The following is a 22458-nucleotide window of genomic DNA, read 5'->3' as shown; positions in this document are numbered from 1 at the left end:
GCATTTACAATTTTTATTTTTTATTTTTTTAGAGATAAGGTCTTACAATGTTGCCCAGGCTGGACTTGAACTCCTGGACTCAAGTGATCCTCCTATCTCAGCCTCTGAAGTAGTCGGGACTATAGGTACACTCAGATCATTTAAGAACTTTCAAATCAACATATGAATAAGAAAAACAGAGTGGTATAAAATATTGCTGAGGAAATGCAAAATAAAGTCAGAGGTAGTGTTAAGTAAGGTTACTTATGTGTGTCAAGGAAGAGTTCTGGTTTTAAAAGCAGCAATGGACTCAGAATGACAAAGGTGAACAATCGATACAGGAAAGACACAGAGGTTATAAACAATGGTAGGAACATTGGAACAGCCAACCAAGGTAAAAAAGGCTAGAAGTTGGAAGTAGACATTAGAAGACTACTGTAAAGCTTTGGATCATGTATAACATTATAAAGCTGTAGATTTCTGCAGCAGAATATAAAAATGAGTACAATTTTTTTTCCAGGCAGTTAAATGAGTACAAAATTAGTAAAAAGCGAGGCCACAGCTATTAGGACTTAATGCCTAGACAGGGCAGTAGCCGTGATAGTTAGATAGGAATGTGGTAATGGCTAAATTGGGCAAAGGACAAGGAAAAGGAACAAGAACAAAAAGAATCAAAAAGTGCTAAGTTTCTCTAGTTAACTTTAAAATTATGCACATGGCTGGGTATGGTGGCACATGCCAGTACTTTGGGAGGCTGAGGTGGGAAGATTGCTTGAGGTTAGGAGTTTGAGACCAGCCAGGGCAACATAGTGAGAACTATCTCTACAAATAAAAAATAATTAGCCAGGTGTGTGGCATGCACCTGTAGTCCTAGATACCTGGAAAGGCTGAGGCAGGAGGACTGCTTGAGCCCAGGATTTCCAGGCTGCAGCAAGCTGTTGACCGTGCCACCGCACTTCAGCCTGGGTGAGAGAGTAAGACCCTGTTCTCAAGGAAACAAAACAAAACAGCAAATGTGTTGAGAAATTACACATCATTAAAATATAATCAAAATAATACATAATAAGTTATGTTGGCTATTTGTGCTTTCTGAATAACCAAAATGCATTCAACTACAGGAATTTTAACTTTAACTTTGAAAGTGGCTGTCTTTGTAAAAAAAAAAAAAAAAAAAATTAGTAATTCACTGATTAAAAACAAAACCCCCTCCCCAAAAAACTTTCCTACTTTCCAGAAACACAGCAGTCAGCTCTACTCAAAACAGTATTTCTTGGCCAGGTGTGGTGGCTCACACCTGTAATCCCAGGACTCTGGGAGGCCAAGGTGGGTGGATCATTTCATGTCAGGAGTTTGAGGCCAGGCATGGTGAAACACCATCTCCATTAAAAATGCAAACATTAGCTGATTAGCCGGGTGTGGTAGCGCTCGCCTGTAGTCCCAGCTACTTGGGAGGCTGAAGCAGGTGAATCACCTGAACCCAGGGGACTGAGGTTGCAGTGAGCTGAGATTGTGCTACTGCACTCCAGCCTGGGCAACAGAGTGAGATTGTCTCCAGAAAAAAAAAAACAAAAAAACCCCCAAACACAGCATTTATCCTATTTACTAACAAAATGGATCAGAAGAGAACACCATGCCAATCTGTACTAATCTCAGCCCCTCTATAAGGGCTATTGGAAGAGTATCTCTCACTGTGTCAAGAGTGGGTTAAAGTTTAGGAGCGTACTTACTCCAAAGCCATTGATTTCATACTTCTGTAAACATGACGCAAACAAATCATTTTCTTCTCGTTAATACTGAGGTAAAAGTATAACTTCAGGCACCAGAATCAAATATTGTATTGTTGATACGGTTTGGCTGTGTCCCCACCCAAATTTCATCTTGAATTCTCACGTATTGTGGGAGGGACCTGGTGGGAGGCAACGGAATCATGGGGGCAGGTCCTTCCCATGCTGTTCTCATGATAGTTAAGTCTCATGAGATCTGATGGTTCTATAAGGGGGAGCTTCCCTGTACAAGCTCTGTCTTTGCCTGCCACCATCCATGTAAGATGTGACTTGCTCCTCCTTGTCTTCCACCATGATTGTGAGGCCTCCCCAGCCATATGGAGCTGTAAGTCCATTAAACCTCTTTCTTTTGTAAACTGCCCAGTCTCGGGTATGTCTTTACCAGCAGCATGAAAACGGACTAATACAACTGTGTTATTGGATTTAAAGCTATACATATTAATAGTATCTGCCTGATGGGTCAACTTCTTCATGAAACCTCTTTTATAACAACATTTCCTATATGGAACAACCACATTCATAAGCTCAATCAATGAAGTAACTTCAGCATGGACTCTACAATTACTTACCAATAGAACAGATGAATAAGTAGCAGATGACATTCCCCACATGCCCAGGAAATAAGCCCTGATGAGGCTCTCCTCTGGTAGCTAGTTCATTTTCTTCACTCCCCACTCCCATTTAGGACTTACCTTTGATTGCTTTTTGCTGGACACCGACTACCTATTTAGAATACTACTGCTATTCATTCTGCCATGCTTTCCTTCCTTTGTTCTTGGTGAAGGTGGGGAGTGGGGGAGAGGACTTTCCTGTTTTTCACATCTGTGGCTTTTGCCCAGTCCTAGCATATCAAACCTAATCTTCAGCTTTGTTTGGTTATGTGTGTTTGTGCCTGCATACTCCTAGTTGCTTATCTGCTAGCAAAATTGTTTTTCTTAAGTCAAAGAGTCTGAAGAGGTTGGCTTCAGAATAATAAAGCTGCTACTTTACTCTGATTTAATCTTTCCATTCACCTGTGCAGTCCTATGTCTACACTTCCTAAAATCTACCCTTTATGGATGCTTTCCACAAAAAGCCACCCCTATATAATTCACATTTATGTAACAAATACATTTATTACATTTAAATTAAGTGTACAGTGAATCACGTACATAACCCTGCCGAAGAGTGCCAGACTCTGGGGAAGTAGAATACATGGGGAAGGGTAAAAAGAGACTCTGAATATGTGAATAGGTTTAAACATCTACAACAAATATGGCAAGGGTTAACATTTGTTAAAGAGGGGTAGTGGACACATGGATGTTATGTTACTCTTCATAATCTTGTATATGTTTAAAATGATATAATAAAAATACTAATAAAAAGACAAGTGAAATAAATGATAAAACTCTAACTTAATTTTTTTTGTAACTCATTTCAGTTTTCCTCCCTAACTTTTGGGGTGTAACCAAGGAATCATAAACTGCAATATTTAAAGGAGACAACTTGATGAATTCTGACAAACATACACATCTGTAAAGCTATTACCATCAAGATAATAAACATATCTATTACCCTCAAAAGCTTTGAAATTATATAGTGCATGCTCTCTTTTGGTCTGGTTTCTTCCACTCAGCTTCACTGAGATTCATTCATGTGTGTATCAGTAATTCATTTCCTTTTGTGGCAGAGTAATATTCCATATGCCATAATTTGTTTAATCATTCAGGTGTTGCTGGGCATTAACCTCCATTTTTGTTGTTGTTGTTGTTTCTTTGTTTTGAGACAGGGTCTTGTTCTACTGCCTAGGCTAGAGTGCAGTGACATGATCACAGTTCACTGCAGCCTCAACCTCCCAGGCTCAAGTGATTCTCCAACCTCAGCCTCCCGAGTAGCTGGGACTACAGGCATTCACCATCATGCCAGGCAAATTTTTAATTTTTTGTAGAAACAGTCTTGCTATGTTGCCCAGGATGGTCTCAAACTCCTGGGCATGATTCTCCTGCCTTGGCCTCCTAAAGTGCTGGGATTATAGGTATGAGCCACTGCACCTGGTCTTATTTCCAGTTTTTAGCTATTACAAAGACAGCTGTTACATATTAGTGTACCAGTCTTTCATAGACACACCCTTTCATTTCATATGTCAGGTATATATTTAGCGCTTAAACTCCCAAATGATTTTCCACAGTGATTATATACATTTTAAATTCCCACCAGCAGTATATGACAGTTACAGCTGCTCCAAATTCTCAGCAATTTAGTATGATCAGTCTTTTAAAATTTTAGCGAGTCTAGTGAGTTTATGGTGTAACTCATGCCTTTAATATAAACTTCCCTACTGACTAATAAGGTTGGGCATCTTTTCTTTTATAAATATATATATACTTTTTCTTTTCTACCTAAGACCAGTAAAGTCAGGTTGGGAATTTTTTCACGTGCTTATTTACTATTCATATACTTCCTTTAGTATGGTGAAGTTCTTTGCCCATTTTTTGACTGGGTTGGTCTTCTTTGTATTGATAGTTGAAATTATTTTTATAGCATCCATCAGGGGTCAGCAAACTTTAAATGCCAATAAGGAAATTAGGCTTTGAGAGCCACATGAGGGCCATATAAAGTCTCTGTCACATTACACACACACACACACACACACACACACACACACGCGCGCGCTCTCTCTCTCAAACATATGAAAACTATTCTTAGCTCACAGGGACTTGACAAAAACAAGACCTTGGGCTAGGTTTGGCCCACAGGCATAGTCCTTTTGGTCTACATACAAGTCCTCTGTGAGGTGTATTGCAAATATATTCTCCCAGTTTGTAGCTTGCCTTTTTGTAACAGCATCTACGGAAAAGCAAAAGTTGTTCATTTTGATGAATGCAATGATTCTTTTTCTCTTATAATTTGTGCTTTTTCTATTTTATCGGAGAAATCCTTGCCAAAACCAAGGTCACTACGATTTTCTCTTACATTTTCTTCAAGAAGTTTTATAATTTTAGCTCTTACATTTAAGTCTGTGACTCATTGTATATGATACAAGGTAAAGGTATGGTTCATTTTTTACATATGACTATGCAATTGTTCCAGCACTACTTGTTACAAAGATTACTCTTTCCCCATTGAAATCCCTGGGCATCTTTGTCAAAAAAAAAAAAAAAAAAAACTGACCATAAATATATGGATGTATTTCTAGATTCTCTATTCTGTTTCACTGATCTATATCTACTTTAATACAGATACAATGTCTTGATTGTTGTAACATCATAATAAATTTTAAAATTAGTGGGAGTCCTGCAACTTATTTTTCAAAGTTGTTTTTGCTCTTCTAAGTCCATTGCATTTTAGAATAAGTCAATTTCTATAATCTGGCTGGGAATTTTATTAAATTTTATGTGGATGTATTTCTAGATTCTCTATTCTGTTCCATTGATCCATATATATCTACTTTAATACAATGTCTTGACTGTTGTAACATCATAATAAATTTTAAAATTAGTGGGAGTCCTGCAACTTACTTTTCAAAGTTGTTTTTGCTCTTCTAAGTCCACTGTATTTTAGAATAAGTCAATTTCTATAATCTGGCTGGGAATTTTATTGAATTTATAGATTTGGAAGAGAAATGACATTTTAAGAAATCCTGAATTTTTGATTCACAATGTATTTAGTTTCTCTCAGAAAAGTTTTCTCTCATCAAAGTTTCGCAGTTTTCAGGATACAAGTCTTGTAAATATATACCTAGTATTTTTTTCCTTTCTTTTTTTTGGGACAGAGTCTTACTCTGTCACACAGGCTAGAGTGTAGTGACATGATCTTGGCTCCCTGCAACCTCTGCCTTCTGGGTTCAAGTGATCCTCCTGAATCAGCCTCCCGAGTAGCTGGGATTACAGGCGTGTGCCACCATGCCCAGCTAATTTTTGTATTTTTAGTAAAGATGGGGTTTCGCCATGTTGGCCAGGCTGGTCTCGAACTCCTGACCTCTGATTATCTGGCTATCTCGGCCTCCCAAAGTCTTTCTTTTTAATGACAGGGTTTCACTCCCTTGTCCAGGCTGAAGTGCAGTGGTAAAATCACAGCTTGTGGCAGCCTTGACCTTCCAAGCTCAAGTCATCCTCCAGCCTCGGCCTCTCAAAGTGCTAGAATTATAGGTTTGAGCCACCATGCCCAGTCAGGTATTTCATTTTTGATGCTATTGTAAATAGTACTGTTTAAAATTGCAATTGCCAATTGTTCATTGTAGGTGGGGCCGCAATGAACTTCTATATATTGAATTTATCTCCTACAATCTTCCTAATGTTCATTGATGGTTCTAGTAGCATTTTTGTAGATTCCTTAAGATTTTCCACAGAGATGATCATGTTTGGAGGGTTTTTTTTTAACATTTAATACATTTAATTTTTCTAGCCTTACTGCACTGACTAGAACTTCCAGTACAATGTGGACTAGAAGTGGTGAGGGTGGGCATTTTCCTCGTCCCCAATCATAAGGGGACAGTTTACAGTTTTCCACTAAGATTGATATGAGCTATTGGTTTTCAGATATCCTTTATCAGAATGATGAAGTCTCCTTCGATTGCTAGCTATAAAAAGTTTTTATAAGGAAGGGATGCTGAATTTTGACATTTTTTCTGTATATATTGAAATGATCTAGTTTTTCAGTTTTAGTCTGTTAATATGGTGAATTATACTGATGAATATCCAAATATTAAACCAACCTTCTATCTCTGAGATAAAACTTAATTGGTTACGATGTATTACTTTTTATATATTGTTGGATTTGACCTGCCAACATTTTATTAAGAATTTTCAGGTCTATGTTCATGATAGGTATTAGTCTTTAGTTCTCCTGTCTTTAGTATCAGGTAATGCTGGCCTCATATAATGCTTCAAGAAGTATTCCCTCCTCTTCACCTTCTGGAAAATCTTAAGTAGAACTGGTATTTTTTTTTTGAGACAGGGTCTTATTCTGTCGCACAGGTTGAAGTACAGCAGTCCAATCATACCTTAGTGCAGCCTTGACCTCCCAGGCTAAAGTGAGCCTCCCACCTCAGCCTCCTGAGTAGCTAGCTGAGATTACAGGTACATTCCACCATGCCTGGATAATTTTTGTATTTTTTTGTAGAGACGAGGGTTTTGCCACATTGCCCAGACTGGTCTTGAACTCTTGACTCAAAGGTTCCACCTGCCTCGGCCTCCCAAAGTGCTGGGATTACAGTGTCAGCCATTACACCCAGCCGGGATTAATTCTTTTACAAATGCTTGGTAGAATTCACCAGTGAAGATTTTGGGACTGAAGTTCTCTTTGTGGTAAACTTTTTTTTTTTTTTTTTGAGACAGAGTCTCGCTCTGTCACCCAGGCTGGAGTGCGGTGGCTGGATCTCGGCTCACTGCAAGCTCCGCCTCCCGGGTTTACGCCATTCTCCTGCCTCAGCCTCCCGAGTAGCTGGGACTACAGGCACCAGCCAATTTGCCCGGCTAGTTTTTTTGTATTTTTTAGTAGAGATGGGGTTTCACCGTGTTAGCCAGGATGGTCTCGATCTCCTGACCTCGTGATCCGCCCGTCTTGGCCTCCCAAAGTGCTGGGATTACAGGCTTGAGCCACCGTGCCTGGCCTTGTGGTAAACTTTTTAATAAGAAACTCAATTTTTAAAATAAATATAAAGCTAGTCTAGTTACCTATTATCTTCTCGAGTGACCTTTGGTAGTTCTGTGTCTTTTAAGAAATGTGTCCATTTCATCAAAGTTGTCAAATTTATTGGCATAAGGTTTTTAATCATATTCTCTTAATATCCTTTAATGTCTATAGGATCTGTAGTGCTATTCTGTCACGCTCCTTGCATTGTGGTGTGGAAACTCTTTCCAAGCAGTAAGATGAGGCAATCATAGGGCTCACTGTGCTTTTTACCCCTTCTCTCAAGGATCACTGTCCTGTGCTGCCTGTTGTCCAATGTCTAAAAACCTCTATTTGACATAGTTTGCCACATCTTTTAGTGGGTTCAAGTGAGACAGGAAATATGGTTCCTGTTACTTCATCACTGCCAAGAATGGAAGCTTTACTTTTTGTAATGAAAAATTTCAAACATACACAAAAGTAGAGAGAATGGTATAAACCTTCACATACCTATTATCCAGCTTCAACAATTATCAACTCATAACCAATATTGTTTCATGTATACTCCCATCCTAAATGGCCCTCTCTCTGGAATATTTTGAAGCAATCCCAGACAGCCTATCATTTCCTTCATAAATATTGTGGCAATATATCTTTAAAAGACAGACTTAAAAAAAAAAAAACCCATAACCATAACACTATTATCAAACCTAAAAATATTATCAATAAATTCTATTATCAAGTACTGAGTCAGTATTCAAATCTCCCTATTTTTTTCTACCTTTAAAAGGTAGTTGATTTGTTTAAATCAGAATGAAAATAAGGTGTACACATTATATTTGGTTAATACATTTCTTAAGTCCTTTTAAACTTTTAGGTTTCCCCTTCCATTTTTCCTTGAAATATATTTCAGAAACTGTCCTGCCCAATAAAATAGAAACTAGTCACGTGTGGCTATAAAGCACTAAAATGTGGCTAAATCGACTGAGAAACTGAATTTTAAATTTGAATTTAAATTTAAAATTAAAAACTGATACTTGTTCCTAGCTATTGGAAAATGGAACAGCTTGGGTATGTGAACCTAACTTTTTCAACTATCAGTTTTAGAAAATCAAAATATAGATCAAGTATTTCTGATGAAAATTTACTGACTTGAGATGTGTTTTAAGTATAAAGTATTTTGAAGACAATATGAGATACAAAATAGCTTATTAGTAAATTTTCAATATTGCTTATAAGTTGAAATGACAATATTTTGGATATACTGGGTAAAATATATTATTGTAATTCATTTAACACATTTCTTTTTGCTTTGTAAAATCTGGCTACTACAAAGTTACATGTAGGCTGGGTGTGGTGGCTCATGCCAGAAACCCAGGCTTTGGGAGGCTGAGGTGGGTGGATAACCTGAGGTCAGGAGTTTGAAACCAGCCTGGCCAACATAGTGAAACACCATCTCTACCAAAAATACAAAAAAATTGGCAGGGCATGGTGGTAACGCCTGTAGTCCCAGCTCCTTGGGAGGCTGAGGCAGGAAAATCGCCTGAACCCAGAAGGCGGAGGTTGCAGTGAGCCGAGACTGCACTCCAGCCTGGGCGACGGAGTGAAGATTCTGCCTCAAAAAAAAAAAAAAAAAAAGTTACATGTAGAGCTTACACTGTATTTCTATTGAAGAGTGCTAAAGTAAATTATTTGCCCTACAGAGTTCCTTATATTCTAGGTTTTGCTGACTGTATTCCTCAGTGTCATCTAATATATTTCTTGCTCTCCTGTATTTATTGTAACCTGGTAGTTTTAGACCAGCGGTTCTGAACCAGAGGTACTTTTGCTCCCCAGGGGGCAAATGTCTGGAGACATTTTTGATTGTAACAACTGGGGTGAGGTGTGTGTGTGTGTGTGTGTACTACTGACATCTAACAGGCAGAGGCTAGGGATGCTGCTAAACATTCTAAAAAACACAAAAAAATTTAACCACTCTAAAATGTCAATAATGCTCAGATGAGAAACTCTGTTTTAGTGACTTACACTGCAATTTGATTTTTTTCATAAGACTGTTTGGCTCTGTGTCCCAATCCAAATCTCATGTCGAACCACAATCCCCAATGTTGGGGGAGGAATCTAGTGGGAGGTGATTGGCTCATGAGGGTGGATTTCCTCCTTGCTGATCTCATGATACTGAGTTCTCACAAGATCTGGTTGTTTAAAAGTGTGCAGCACTTTCCCCATTCACTCTCTCTCTCTCTCTCGCCGTCATGGTAAGACACGCTTCATTCCTCTTCACCTTCCCTATGATTTTAAGTTTCCTGACGCCTCCCAGCCATGCATCTTGTACAGCCTGAAAAACTGTGATTCAAATAAACCTTTTCTTTATAAATTACCCAGTCTCAGGTAGTTCCTTATAGAAGTGTGACAATGTACTAATACAGAAAATTGATACAAGAGAAGTGGGGCACTGCTATAAAGATATCTGAAAATGTGGAAACAACTTTGGAACTGGGTAATAAGCAGAGGCTGGAACAGTTTGGAAGGCTCGGAAGATAGGAAGATGAGGGAAAGTTTGGAACTTCGAAACTTGTTGAGTGGTTGTGACCAAAATGCTGACAAGGATAGGGACAGTGAAGTCCATGTTGAGGTGGTCTCAGATGGAGATGAGGAACTTACTGGAAACTGGAGTAAAGGGCACTCTTGGTATGTTTTTGCAAAGAGACTGGCAGCACTGTGCCCCTGCTCAAGAGATCTGTGGAACTCTGAACTTGAGAGATGATTTAGGGCATCTGGTGGAACAAATTTCTAAGCAGCAAAGCACTCAAGATGTGGCCTGGCTGCTTCTAACAGCCTATGCTCATTTGCATAAACAAAAACGACCTGAAACTAGAACTTTAAAAGGAAAGCAGAGCATGAAAGTTTGGAAAACTTGCAGCCCGACCATGCAGTAGAAAAGAAAAACCCATTTCCTGGGGAAGGAATTAAAGGCTGCAGAAACTTGCAGAAGTAAATTAGAGCCAAATGTTAACAGCCAAGACAATGAAGAAAATGCCTCCAGGGCATGTCAGAAGCAGCCCCTCCTATCACAGGCCTGGCGGTCTAGGAGGGAAAACTTGTTTCCTGGGCCAGGTCCAGGGCCCTGTTGTTCTGTACAGCCCTGTGGCGTGGTGCCCTACATCCCATCCACTCCAGGTGTGGCTAAAAGGGGCCAAGATACAGCTCGGGCCATTACTTCAGGGGGTGCAAGCCCCAAGCCTTGGCAGTTTCCACGAGGTGTTGGTCCTGTGGGTGTGCAGAAGGCAAGAGTTGAGGTTTGAAGGAGACACTACTTAGGTTTCAAAGGATGTATGGAAATGCCTGGATGTCCAGGCAGAAGTCTGCTGCAGGGGCAAAGCCCTCATGGAGAACCTCTACTAGGGCAGTGTGCAAAAGAAATGAGGGGTTGGAGCCCCCACACAGAGTCCCCACTGGGACACTGCCTAGTGGAGCTGTGAGATGAGGGCCACTGTCCTCCAGACCCCAGAATAGTAGATCCACTGACAGCTTGCACTGCATGCCTGGAAAAGTTGCATGCATTCAATGTCAGCCCATGAAAGCAGCATGGGAGCTGTACCCTGCAAAGCCACAGGGGTGGAGCTGCCCAAAGACTTGGGAGCCCATTCCTTGCATCAGTGTGGCCTTGATGTGAGACATGGAGTCAAAGGAGATTTTTTTGGGGCATTAAGACTTAAATGTTTGCCCTGCAGGGTTTCAGACATGTGTGGGGCCCGTAGCTCCTTCGTTTTGGCTGATTTCTCCCTTTTTGAAAGTGGGTATTTACCTAATGCCTGTGCCCCCATTATATCTTATAAGCAACTAGCTTGTTTTTGATTTTACAGGTTCATAGATGGAAGGGGCTTGCTTTGTCTCTGATAAAACTTGTACTTAGACTTTTGAGTTAATGCTAGAACGAGTTAAGACTTTGGGGGACTGCTGGGAGGGCATGATTGTGTTCTGAAATGTGAAAAGGACACGAGATTTGGGAAGGGCAAGGGGCAGAATGATATGGTTGGCTCTGTGTTCCTGTCCAAATCAGATGTTGAATTGTAATTCCCAATGTTGAGGGAGGATCTTGGTGGGAGGTGACTGGATAATGGGGGCAGATTCCCCCTGTAGTTCTTGTGATAGTGAGTGAGCTCTCACAAGATCCAGTTGTTTAAAAGTGTGTAACATTTACCCCTCATCCTCTGCCATGGTAAGACGTGCTTGCTTCCCCTTCACCTTATACCTGATTGTTAAGTGTCCTGAGGCCTCCCAGCCACGCTTCCTATACAGCCTGTGGAAATGAGTCAACTAAACCTCTTCATAAACTACCCAGTCTCAGGTAGTTCTTTTTAGCAGTGTGAGAAGAGATACCCTATTCCATATTGGTGGTGTGTCCTTTCATGAGGATACACATAAATATGTGGTTATCTTTTTGTGATGCTGAAAACTAATGTAATCTGATTCATTAGCAGCTGCAAAGTAGTAACAGCCTAATTCCTTTCTTGTTTATAAATTACTTCTTTAAAGAGAAATTTCTCATCATTTATTTATTTTCAGGATAAATGCAAAATTCTCTAACCATTTTTCAAATTCACGAGTCAGTTCCCAAGTATCCTCCCAAGTGACCAATATTATTTTATTTTAGCATCATTATATAAACTTGTACATTTAGACATTTTTTATAAGTTTCCATCTATTATCTCTTCATGCATGGCAGGTAAAAGATTCTTCATGTAGACTCCTGGGTCCTGTTGATAACCAAGTCATCTCTGATAATTTCTTTGATTTTTGTTATGACAAGATGATCATGGCTAATCTTATATAAACATTTCTTCTCCTGGACCTGAAATCAGCCATTTTTCCAATGGGCCACTTTAGTGAAAAATAGTATTGAGAGGTCATAATCTAGGTCTTTTTAGTAGACAAAGCTAGAAAATGTTTGTTTTTTTGAGAAAATACATTGAGTTCATTCTGATATTTACATTCAAATTAAAAGCTTTAAGGTTTTATTACTACTTCTATATCTGAATCCCTTTTCTCTTATGCTAAAAACATTAACTACATTAATGTAACTACTTATTTGTTTTAAAAACTCTATAATATTTTCAGAATATTACAAATATTAACATTATGATTACTGAAAAGAGTACATGATTTTTTTTTGCAATTTTTTTTTGCCCTTAGAATCATTACAGTGTTTTATAGTCATTTGGAATAACTTTTCTCTGTTAGGCTATGTTGCTAACAAAACAAAGTTAGATGCATTTGTTTCACTGTGCTTTTACTAAGCTTGTCTTTTTGGAAAATTTCATTTAGTTTTGTTGGCAGATGGTTCCAAAATGGAAAAAATACAAGATCTACTTAGATGAGTGTAGCTTTTAACCTTGTCATTTCCCACCCCCAGTTAAAAAAAAAAAAAAAAAAGATTGTGGTTTATCACTGTAACTTTTAAAAAAGCCAACATAAAGGCATAGTAATCACTTTCCCTGATCCTTTCTTTGATAGTAACATACTATAAAGTTTTCTCTCCTTTCTTTTTTAGACCTAAGAATATATATATCACTCCATAGCAGCATATTGAGATATTTAAGCTTTTTAAAATTTGTATTTCCATTTGCCTGGTATACCTTTGCTCCTCCATTTATTTAAGTTTTCATGAGGTAAAATTTACATACCATAAAATTCACTCATTTGAAGTGTACAATTCAGTGACTGTTAGTAAATTTACAGAGCTAGGTAAACATCACCACAGTCCAATTTCACATTTCCATCACCCGAAAAGATCCCTTGCACCCATTCATCCTTTTATTTTAAAGCTTTCTCAAACTCTTTTAGATGTAACTCTCACATTCTGCCCAGTGTTGGAATTTATTTCCAAAAAATATTTTCATAGGTGAATTATATCCATTTGTATTTAATAATATGACTGATGTTTGGCCTTAGCTCTGCCACTGTTTTATGTTGTATTTGTTTTTATGTCTCTTACATCTGTAAATAAAATATCTAGTCTTTAGTTATGTGATCTTTTTGCCCTGCCAGTCTCTTGTCTTTGTATATTTTTTTGGTATTTAGGAAGGCTTTTATTTTTATTCCAAAGGTTATTATTCTGCAAATATCTTACATAATATCCTTACGTCCTTAATAATTTTGGGGGATACTATCTATTGGCTCCCCACTATAAATAATTTTGAAATTCTCCCTTATTTTCCTCTCCCAAAACATCTAATTTGAAGTAATTACTTTTTATTTCCTGAAAATATCTATAGGACAATCAGTAAATATATTCTATTTTACTTGCATTATTTCCCTTCTTACATTTTCAGAGAAACGTGCTTTAGTTACACTGTCAGACTTATAACCATAGAATATATATTTTATGATCTCCTTTATCATGTAGCTCTAGTTCTCTTCAGTAAGTTTTGTTCTGCAAAGGAGTTTCAGTTAGTTTGAGAGTTCACAAGGCTAGATCACCCCAGCACTATCCAGACTTCCTGAAGTCTATAAAGTTGCCTCCCAGTTTTAGCTGCTCTCAAATTGGTCTCTAAGCGTTCTACAACTAATGGGACCTTTAGATATGATCGGGATGCTGGCAATCTGATATTTAGATTCTCTGAGCCCTCCCTTGCTGATACCATGCTTGATATCTTGATGCTGCTGCTGATTTATTTTATCCACTTGTATTCTGGAGTTCACAGGTGTTGTATAATAAAGAATGTGACTGGGCTTTGTTGCTGGTTCCTCTAAAGTTCTTGGAATTGAGCAATAGGAAAGTCTGTAATACTCATGAGCCCCTTGGATCACTCCTGAGTTAATGCTAAGAATAAGACTCAGGATAAGGGTAGAAAATGCCACAAAGATCAACTGCATGATTTGAGCAATATACATGTCTTTGAGCCACATGATTTCAGCCCAACTTCCCAAACTCCAGGGAAGGGGGCTGATGATCAAGCTCAACCACATGGCCAATGATTCAATCAACCATGTCTACATAATGAAACCCCAATAAGAAAACCAAGTACTGAAGCTTGGTAGAGCCTCCTGGCTGATGAACCAGGAGATGTGTGAGGAGGGTGATGCACCCTAATTGCACAAGAAAAGAGTAAAGAAACTTTCGAGTTTAGGACCCTCCAAGATGTTGGTTGCCCTGTGTCTCTTAATTTTGCTAGTCTTGATTGTATCTTTTATAATAAAATTATAATCATTAAGAAGTGTTTTCTCGAATTCTGAGTTGTTTCATCAAATTATTGAATCTGAGTGGGGGTCATAGGAACTCTTGAATTTGTAGCTAGTTGGTCAGAAATACAAGTGACCTGGGGACCCCTAAACTTGAAGATGGTGTCTGAAGTAAGGGTGGTCTTTTTGGGAACTGTGCCCTTATGGTATACAGTTTGATAGTGACTCAGGATGGTTAGCGTCAGAATAGTACTGCAGTACACCCATATGGATACCTTTAAACTTAGTTTTGTTACACGTGTTGTCTATAGGTTTGCTGTTATATTATTCTAGCTGCTCTTCTATTTTTGGGAAGGGATTTTGGAGATTCAAAAACTATGCCACTGTCATTACCATCTTATTGCCAGCTCTCCTTTAGGTTTTAAGTTAATGTGGTATATCACATGTTCTCCCCTCCACCCAGTATTTCTGTGTTTATCATTTCACAGTCAGATATTAACAAAAGATTAAATTGCTGAAGTTACTCAACCTGTCTTAAGTATTTTAAGTATTGCTTCCTCATCAACATGATGCATTAAATTTGTAAGTTAAATAGAATAAAACAACGAACTATATATTGCTAGTGATGACACATGATACATATTTTCAAACTAGTCTGAGGTTAGAACCTCCAAATAAAAAGTAAAGGCAAACATTTTACCTCTGTAAGACGGAGTTGTGAAGACGCGGCCATATAATCTGATTCTAATTTGTTTTTCTCAGAGATCACTGTAGTATTTTGGAGAATTAAATCTACTTTTTGTATATGCAAAGAAGTACAAATCTAGGAACAAAAACCCCTAAGAGTTAATTTTTATGTTACCTATGTTTTAGAAATAAAAAAGTTTTGTAAAACAAAATTATAAACCATGAAAAAATAATTTTCCTATTATGCCTGACATCTCACTCAAACAGTTCAGTTCTTATAACAATTTTTTAGAAAGTATTTTCCTTTGTTTTTAAGGGAGTCATCTGGTATAAACACATTTAGCTTAATGAGTGTTTTTATCCTATTTATTACCTCTAAAGAAAATGTCAAGCAACTAAGCAAGCTGAAACTGATCTCTTGCTTATATAACTAAAATGTCAAAAACCTTAATCAAAACCTTCCCTCCCTCTAAAGGTTTTACTATCTTATCTACCCGCTATTTTCTGTAAAAAAATGACTAAAATTAAAACAATACCTTACCTTTATTAGGTTTGTTAATTCAGTAACAAGTTTTGCTTTTTGAACATTTATTTCTTTGATTTTAGTACTTGCTTTTCGCTCTTCCTCTTCAAGGTTGCAAGTATCCTGTTCCATCAGTTTTAAACTGTATGACACATATAATGATGAAGAAATCAGGGTTAAACACAAGCACTGAGCCCAAATTCTTTGGTCTCCTGCAGTTTTCTGGGATATATTTAGCAATACTTTTCAGATATATGAACTGCTAGTTCCTAGATTAAACAATCATTTTGTGTGATCAGTCAGGATTAAAAAATACCTGTTGAGATATATTATGTGCCCCAGCATAGTCCAGGTAGTGCCTGTGTTAATTGTTTAGGATCTGGAGTCAGAAAGATGGCTTTGTTTCCTCTTTGCCATTCTCTAACGAGCAGTTTAACTCTGGACAAGTTACTCTTCTGAGCCTCAGTTTCCTCATCTATAAATTATAGATAATAATAGTACTTCCTCCATAGGGCTGTGGTGAAGCTTAAAAAAGGTAATACATTGTTTCCTTATGTATGGGTGGGGGGTAACACATGTAACACACTAAATATAGTGCCTGGCCCATAACTGATCAATCAATATAGGTTGTTTCTGTTGCTATTGTTTACAAAACTGTCGCTTCCTTAAGGAGCTTAAGTGGGGAGAGTTAATAGCTAAAAAACAGAAACAAAAAATAAAACACAACACAATAATCCTAAAAGTTAATAGTATGTTCTCAATTTTAAGATGAAGAAACTAAGGCTCAGGTAAGTGAAGTAAATTGCCTAAAATCACAGATACTAAGTGTTAAGATGTGTTTGGTACCAAAGTTCATGTTCTTTCCACTACATCATGTTGCCTCCAAGGGAAAAGAACAAAGGATGGAAGCAATAATAAATAAGTTCAGTGGGTGCTGTAGAGAGTGGCCAGAATGGTACAAGGAAGGGTATGTTGGGGAGGGGAGGGAGATAACTTGGAATGGGTAGAGCAAAACAAGATTTTGAATAATCATAAAAGCTTGCCTAAAGGAGAGTAGTGTTTAATTAAATTTTATGTAGTAACTGTAGAAAGCCATAATGAATTTTTTTTTTTTTTTTTTGAGATAGGAGTCTTACTCTGTTGCCTAGGCTGGAGTGCAGTGGCACAATCTCAGCTCACTGCAACTTCCACTTCCCAGCTCAAGTAATTCTCCTGCCTCAGCCTTCCAAGTAACTGGGATTACAGGCGCCCACCACCATGCCCAGATAATTTTTGTATTTTTAGTAGAGACAGGGTTTCACCATGCTGGCCAGGCTGGTCTAAAACTCCTGACCTTAAGTGATCCACCCGCCTGGGCCTCCCAAAGTGCTGGGATTACAGGCGTGAGCCACAGCACCCGGCCTCATAATGAATATTCTTGAATGGGGTAGGAACATGCAAAGAAAATACATTTTACAACAGTCTTTTGGATGAATTAAATACAGAAGTGACCAGTCAGGCAGAGTCCACTAACTAGGTCACCAATGCAGTAGTCTAAAGTGAATATAAGTAGGAGATAGTAGGCTAGTAACAGGTATGAAAAGTCATCTCACTGTGAAAAATCAACATTACTTTATGAGGAGAAAGTTTAGTTTTAGACAATGGGTTCAATACTGCAGTTGCACAGTAGAAGTTGAGCGTTTTGCAGAAGATTGAATAGGAATGAAGGAAAGCATTAAAAGTTTTTTAAAAAAAGGTTTAAAGTTGAAACAAATTCTGGGAAGCTAGACTAAATAGATATATCTTGCTTTAAACAACTAAGGCACATTACCAATTTTAAAAATAGAAGTTAATGGGCAATTGTTTGCTTTAAAAAAACATAAACAACAAAGAACAAATCTTCCTAATACATTTCAAATATGATTCAATTTTTAAATGTGTTTAGGAATACAAACTATATTAAGTCAAGGTAAACAAACCTTATTCAAGATGAGCTGTTACTTATTATTAAATATTATGTCACTAATATCTACCTTTAGTCTATAGACAAGAAGTCAGAACAACAACAAAAAGCTGTGGGCTGTGTTACGGTAGGATATGGAAAAAACCTTGAAACTAGAAACCATGTGCCTTTTCCCCAGACTTGATACCCTAATAGCTTTTATCCTACCTTATATATTCTGGTTTCTACAAAAGATCTAAAAGTTACAATCGTTCTGAGAATGGGTGACTGGGCTTTCACAACAAGCCAGTAGTTTTCCATTTAGAAAAGACTTTTGGCTGGGTGTGGTGGCTCATGCCTGTAAACCTAGCACTTTGGGAGGCCGAGGTGGGAGGATTGATTGAGGTCTGGTGTTCGAGACCAGCCCCAGCAACATAGCAAGATCCCATCTCTACAAAAAAGCTGGGCATAGTGGTGCACACCTGTGGTCCCAGCTACTCAGGAGGCTGAGGCGTGAGGATTGCTTGAGCCCTCAAAGCTGCAGTGAGCTGTGACCATGCCACTGCATTCCAGCCTGGGTAGCAGAGCAAGACCCTGTCTCAAAAAAAAAAAAAAAAAGAGACATTCGACAATATTATATTCACATTTTGCACAGAATTCTGTGACCCATTAAGGTCAAGCAGACATAATTGTCACAAGGAAGACTGCAACTAAATGAGTGAGATAAACCCTCAGGTGCCAAATCTATTCTGTAAAAATCAATATAACCTTCTCTTTCCCTATTACTCTCTTTCAGAACTAGAGAGAAAATAGCCAATTTGACAATTTTTCTGCCTACACCTTCCGCTCCCCTCTCCTACCATTCAGAACTCAATGAACATAGTGTTTTGGATAATCATGTAGGGCAGTGGTTTGCAAAAGTGTGGTCCACAGACTCCTGGGGATTCCTGAAACTATTTCAGGAGTCTGTGAGTTAGAAACTGTTTTCATGGTAATAACAGGGCATCATTTGCCTTTCTCACCATGCTGACATTTGCACTGATGGTGTAAAAGCAATGGAGAGTAAAAATGCTAGTGCTTTAGAATAAATCAAGGTAGTCTACCAAAACTAGTGCACCAAAGTATACTAGTCTTTAGATTCTTCACTGCCATGCACTTGAAATTTTTAAAAATGCCAAATTCCCTTAATATCCTTGATGAAGCAGTAAAATTCATAAATTTTATTAAACCTCAAAATCTCAAGTATATATATTTTTAATATTCAATGTCATGACATAGGAAGTGCATAATATAGTTGTCCCCCAGTATCCATCAGAGATTGGTTTCAGGACTCCATAAGGATTCCAAAATCCATAGACGCTTAAGTCCCTTACGTAAAATGATGTAGTATTTGCATATGGCCTATGCACACCCTCCCATATATTTTATATTATCTCTATATTACTTATAATACCTAATACAACATAAATGCTATATAAATAGTTGTTACATTGTATTGCTTAAGGAATAATGACAAGAAAAAAAGTCTGTACATGTTCCATACAGACATAACCATCCAATTTTGTCACCCTGAATATTTTTCTTTCTTCCCTCCTCCCTGCCCTGCCTGAATAGATGAGGTCTTGCCATGTTGCCCAGGCTGGTCTCAAACTCCTGGACTCAAGTGATCCTTCTGCCTTGGCCTCACAAAGTGTTGGGATTATAAGTATGAGACACTGCACCTGGCCTTCTGAATATTTTTGATCTGTGGTTGGTTGAATCCATGGATGTGGAACCCACGAATATGGAGGGCAGACTGTACTTATTACACATCTGTAGAATATTCAAAAGTATAAATGTTGTTTCAAGGAAAAGCACTTGTGTGATTAAGTTTGGAGTTATACTAGACACTTTTTTCATGGAATACCATTTTTACTTAAAAAATGACAAACTATAATTGTTTGGACTTGGTTATTTGGTCATTTTTCTTTTTCCAAAAAGGAATTAAGGGAGCTTGTCATTTCAAGGAAAATAACTGACAACATTTGTTGCCAATGATAAAGTTCATTTGAAATATCTATGTGACTTGATGAACCAGTATTTTCCAAATGACCAATGCATGCTATAACTAAATCATTCATGAGTAAAAGCGCCATCTAACGTGCAATGGATTTTAATGTAACAGAGTACGCAAGATAACTGACATGGTTTCAGACTCTACTCTGCAATTAAACTTTAATAAACTACACTTTGGCAAGTTTTGATGTAGTATTAAAGAAGAATATCCACAATTATCTGAAGTCTAAAATACTCCTCCCTTTTCCAACTGTATATTTATGGGAAGCTGGATTTCCTTCATATACTTCAACTCAAACATTTCACTACAAACTCAATACAGAATTAAGTAGGGAAAAACCTACTGACTTCAACTAAAGAAATCTGCAAAAATGTTAAACAATGCCACTCTTCTCACTAAATGTATTCTGTCTGGAAAACAGTTATTTTTATTTTTTTTTTGAGACGGAGTCTGGCTCTGTTGCCCAGGCTGGAGTGCAGTGGCCTGATCTCAGCTCACTGCAAGCTCCGCCTCCTGGGTTTATGCCATTCTCCTGCCTCAGTCTCCCAAGAAGCTGGGACTACAGGCACCCGCCATCACGCCCAGCTAGTTTTTTGTATTTTTTTAGTAAAGACGGGATTTCACCGTGTTAGCCAAGACGGTCTCGATCTCCTGACCTCGTGATCCGCCTGTCTCGGCCTCCTGAAGTGCTGGGATTATAGGCTTGAGCCACCGCGCCCGGCCAGAAAACAGTTATTTTAAATACATTTTTATGTTAACATACAATGGGCTTGTTATTTTTAAAATAAATTACTGTCTCATCTCTACCTAAAAAAATAAATTAATGAATATTTTAAACATTCTCAGTCTTATTTTCTAATATGGTAAATATCAATAAATACAATCCAGGTAAACAAAACCTCTTCAAGGTCCTCATTAATTTTTAAGCATATAAAGGAGTTCAGAGATTGGAATAACAGCTCAAAGAACAGAAGAATTTGTAACACTCAACATTCATCTCCTTTTGCCCTATGGACTAAAATTGTGTTTTATGTAGTAAGATTAAAGATTAAAGAGAAATTACTACAAAGCGTGCTTGTGGAAATGGTGTTGTTATTACAGTGTATAATTAATATTCTCCCATACAGTAATTTGTGCCTCCCCCCTAAACAGGCTAAAAGATACCTTCCTAGTTTGGAACTGATTTTCTGTTCCAGTTGTCTTTTCTTGGTTTTTCTCTCAAGAAGCTCCTTCTTCTTTTGTCTAAGTTCATTGTCTTTGTGCTCCAGATGTTTGCTTGTTTCACGTAAGGCAATCAACCTTGAATCCACTGCTTGCAATTTTCTACTAATTTCCTATAAAATATTTAAAAATTGTTAACATATTTAAAAAACTGTTCCAGTGAAAGTATTAGAAATCCAGTTAATATTTTCTAATATTCGGATCAAATTAACCAACCTTTAGCTGTTCTTCTAAGTGTCTTCTTTGTTCTAGGTCCACAGTGACAGTGAGAAACTGGGCTACTTTTAGAGATGTGTTACTAGAAATAATTTTGTTTGAATAAAAAGAAGTTTTCACCACATACTTTTCTTCTGCTGTATAAATTTGTTTTAATCGGGTTTCTTGTATTACCTATAATGTAAAACAATAATTAGTGCACATCTAATATAAATTATATGTTTTAAAGTACTAAATAATTAGAAATACAGACCAACTGAATTTTGGAGGATCAAAATACAGTAGATATACCCCCTTTTTTTTTTTGAGACAGGGTCTCATTCTGTCACCCAGGCTGGAATGCAGTGGCACGATCTCAGCTTACTCCAGCCTCAACCTCCCAGGCTCAAGTGATCCTCCCACCTCAGCCTCCTGAGTAGCTGGGACTAGAGGCATGTGCCACCATGCCCGGTTAATTAAAAACAATTTTTTTAGGAATGGAGTTTTTCCATGCTTCCTATGGGGGCTAGTCTTGAATTCCTGCCTCTGAGATTCTCCCGCCTCAGTATTCCAAAGTGCCGGGATTACAGGTGTGAGCCACTGAGTCTAGTAATTTTTTTTTAACCTATCCAACAAAATTTCAAAAAAGGTGGCCCATACAACTAGCAAAGTCAGCTATACTTCTATGCTACTATATGACTCTCCCAAGTAGTTTTGGAGCTTTGTTACATCTAAAGAAGAGATACCAGGAGAGAAGGGTGCTCAGTACATTGAACTATGTTATCTTGGTTAAGTCATTTACTCTCCCCTCCTCTCAGTTATACTGTTCGAAGATATATAATCTTATGTTTAGTTCCTGTGTATTTGAGAATAATCATCAAATGAAACATTTTTCATAGATTTCAAAGCCTTTTCTTATTTTTAAAGTTTTTTTAGAACTTTTCTCTCAAGAATTTATACATGGATTTCATAAACTAAAATATATTATAAATACCATAAGTATACCATTATTTGATCTATTTCTGTATATTTATAGAGTAGGCTGCTGCAATGCAGAGCATTTTTAGAGGTTGTTTCCAATCCCTAAAAACCTTTAGATACTATTGTAATACTACTGTGGCTTGTTTCCTTCCAGTTTATAGTCTAAGTGAAGAGGTAAGACATATTTAAGCACACTAGGTCAACAAGCGCAAATCCTAAATTCCGACTAATCTGAAATAAAGGGATAGACTGGATGACTTTAGCCTATCCAAGTCTCCTAAAAATGAGTTTTAAACTGGATTTGAACTGACAGAGTTAGTGAAGGAAGGGCACTTCCCAT

At 37.7% G+C, this 22458-nt stretch overlaps 1 protein-coding gene across 1 annotated transcript in view; it reads right to left on the bottom strand.

Moving 5' to 3' along the window:
* The window catches only part of SMC5 (structural maintenance of chromosomes 5), a 116081-nt gene that overhangs the window by 15356 nt on the left and 78267 nt on the right, over positions 1 to 22458 (bottom strand). The window contains exons 14-17 of the mRNA XM_011948899.1: positions 21159 to 21332; positions 20886 to 21055; positions 15763 to 15886; positions 15235 to 15357 (exon numbers count right to left, since the gene is read on the bottom strand). Coding sequence (XP_011804289.1) covers positions 15235 to 15357; positions 15763 to 15886; positions 20886 to 21055; positions 21159 to 21332 — 591 coding nt within the window. The remainder of the gene's footprint in view (positions 1 to 15234; positions 15358 to 15762; positions 15887 to 20885; positions 21056 to 21158; positions 21333 to 22458) is intronic.

Source organism: Colobus angolensis, unplaced genomic scaffold, assembly GCF_000951035.1.
Source record: "Colobus angolensis palliatus isolate OR3802 unplaced genomic scaffold, Cang.pa_1.0 Scaffold286, whole genome shotgun sequence".
Taxonomy (NCBI): Eukaryota; Metazoa; Chordata; class Mammalia; order Primates; family Cercopithecidae; genus Colobus; species Colobus angolensis.
This window is presented reverse-complemented; position numbering and strand designations above follow the sequence as displayed.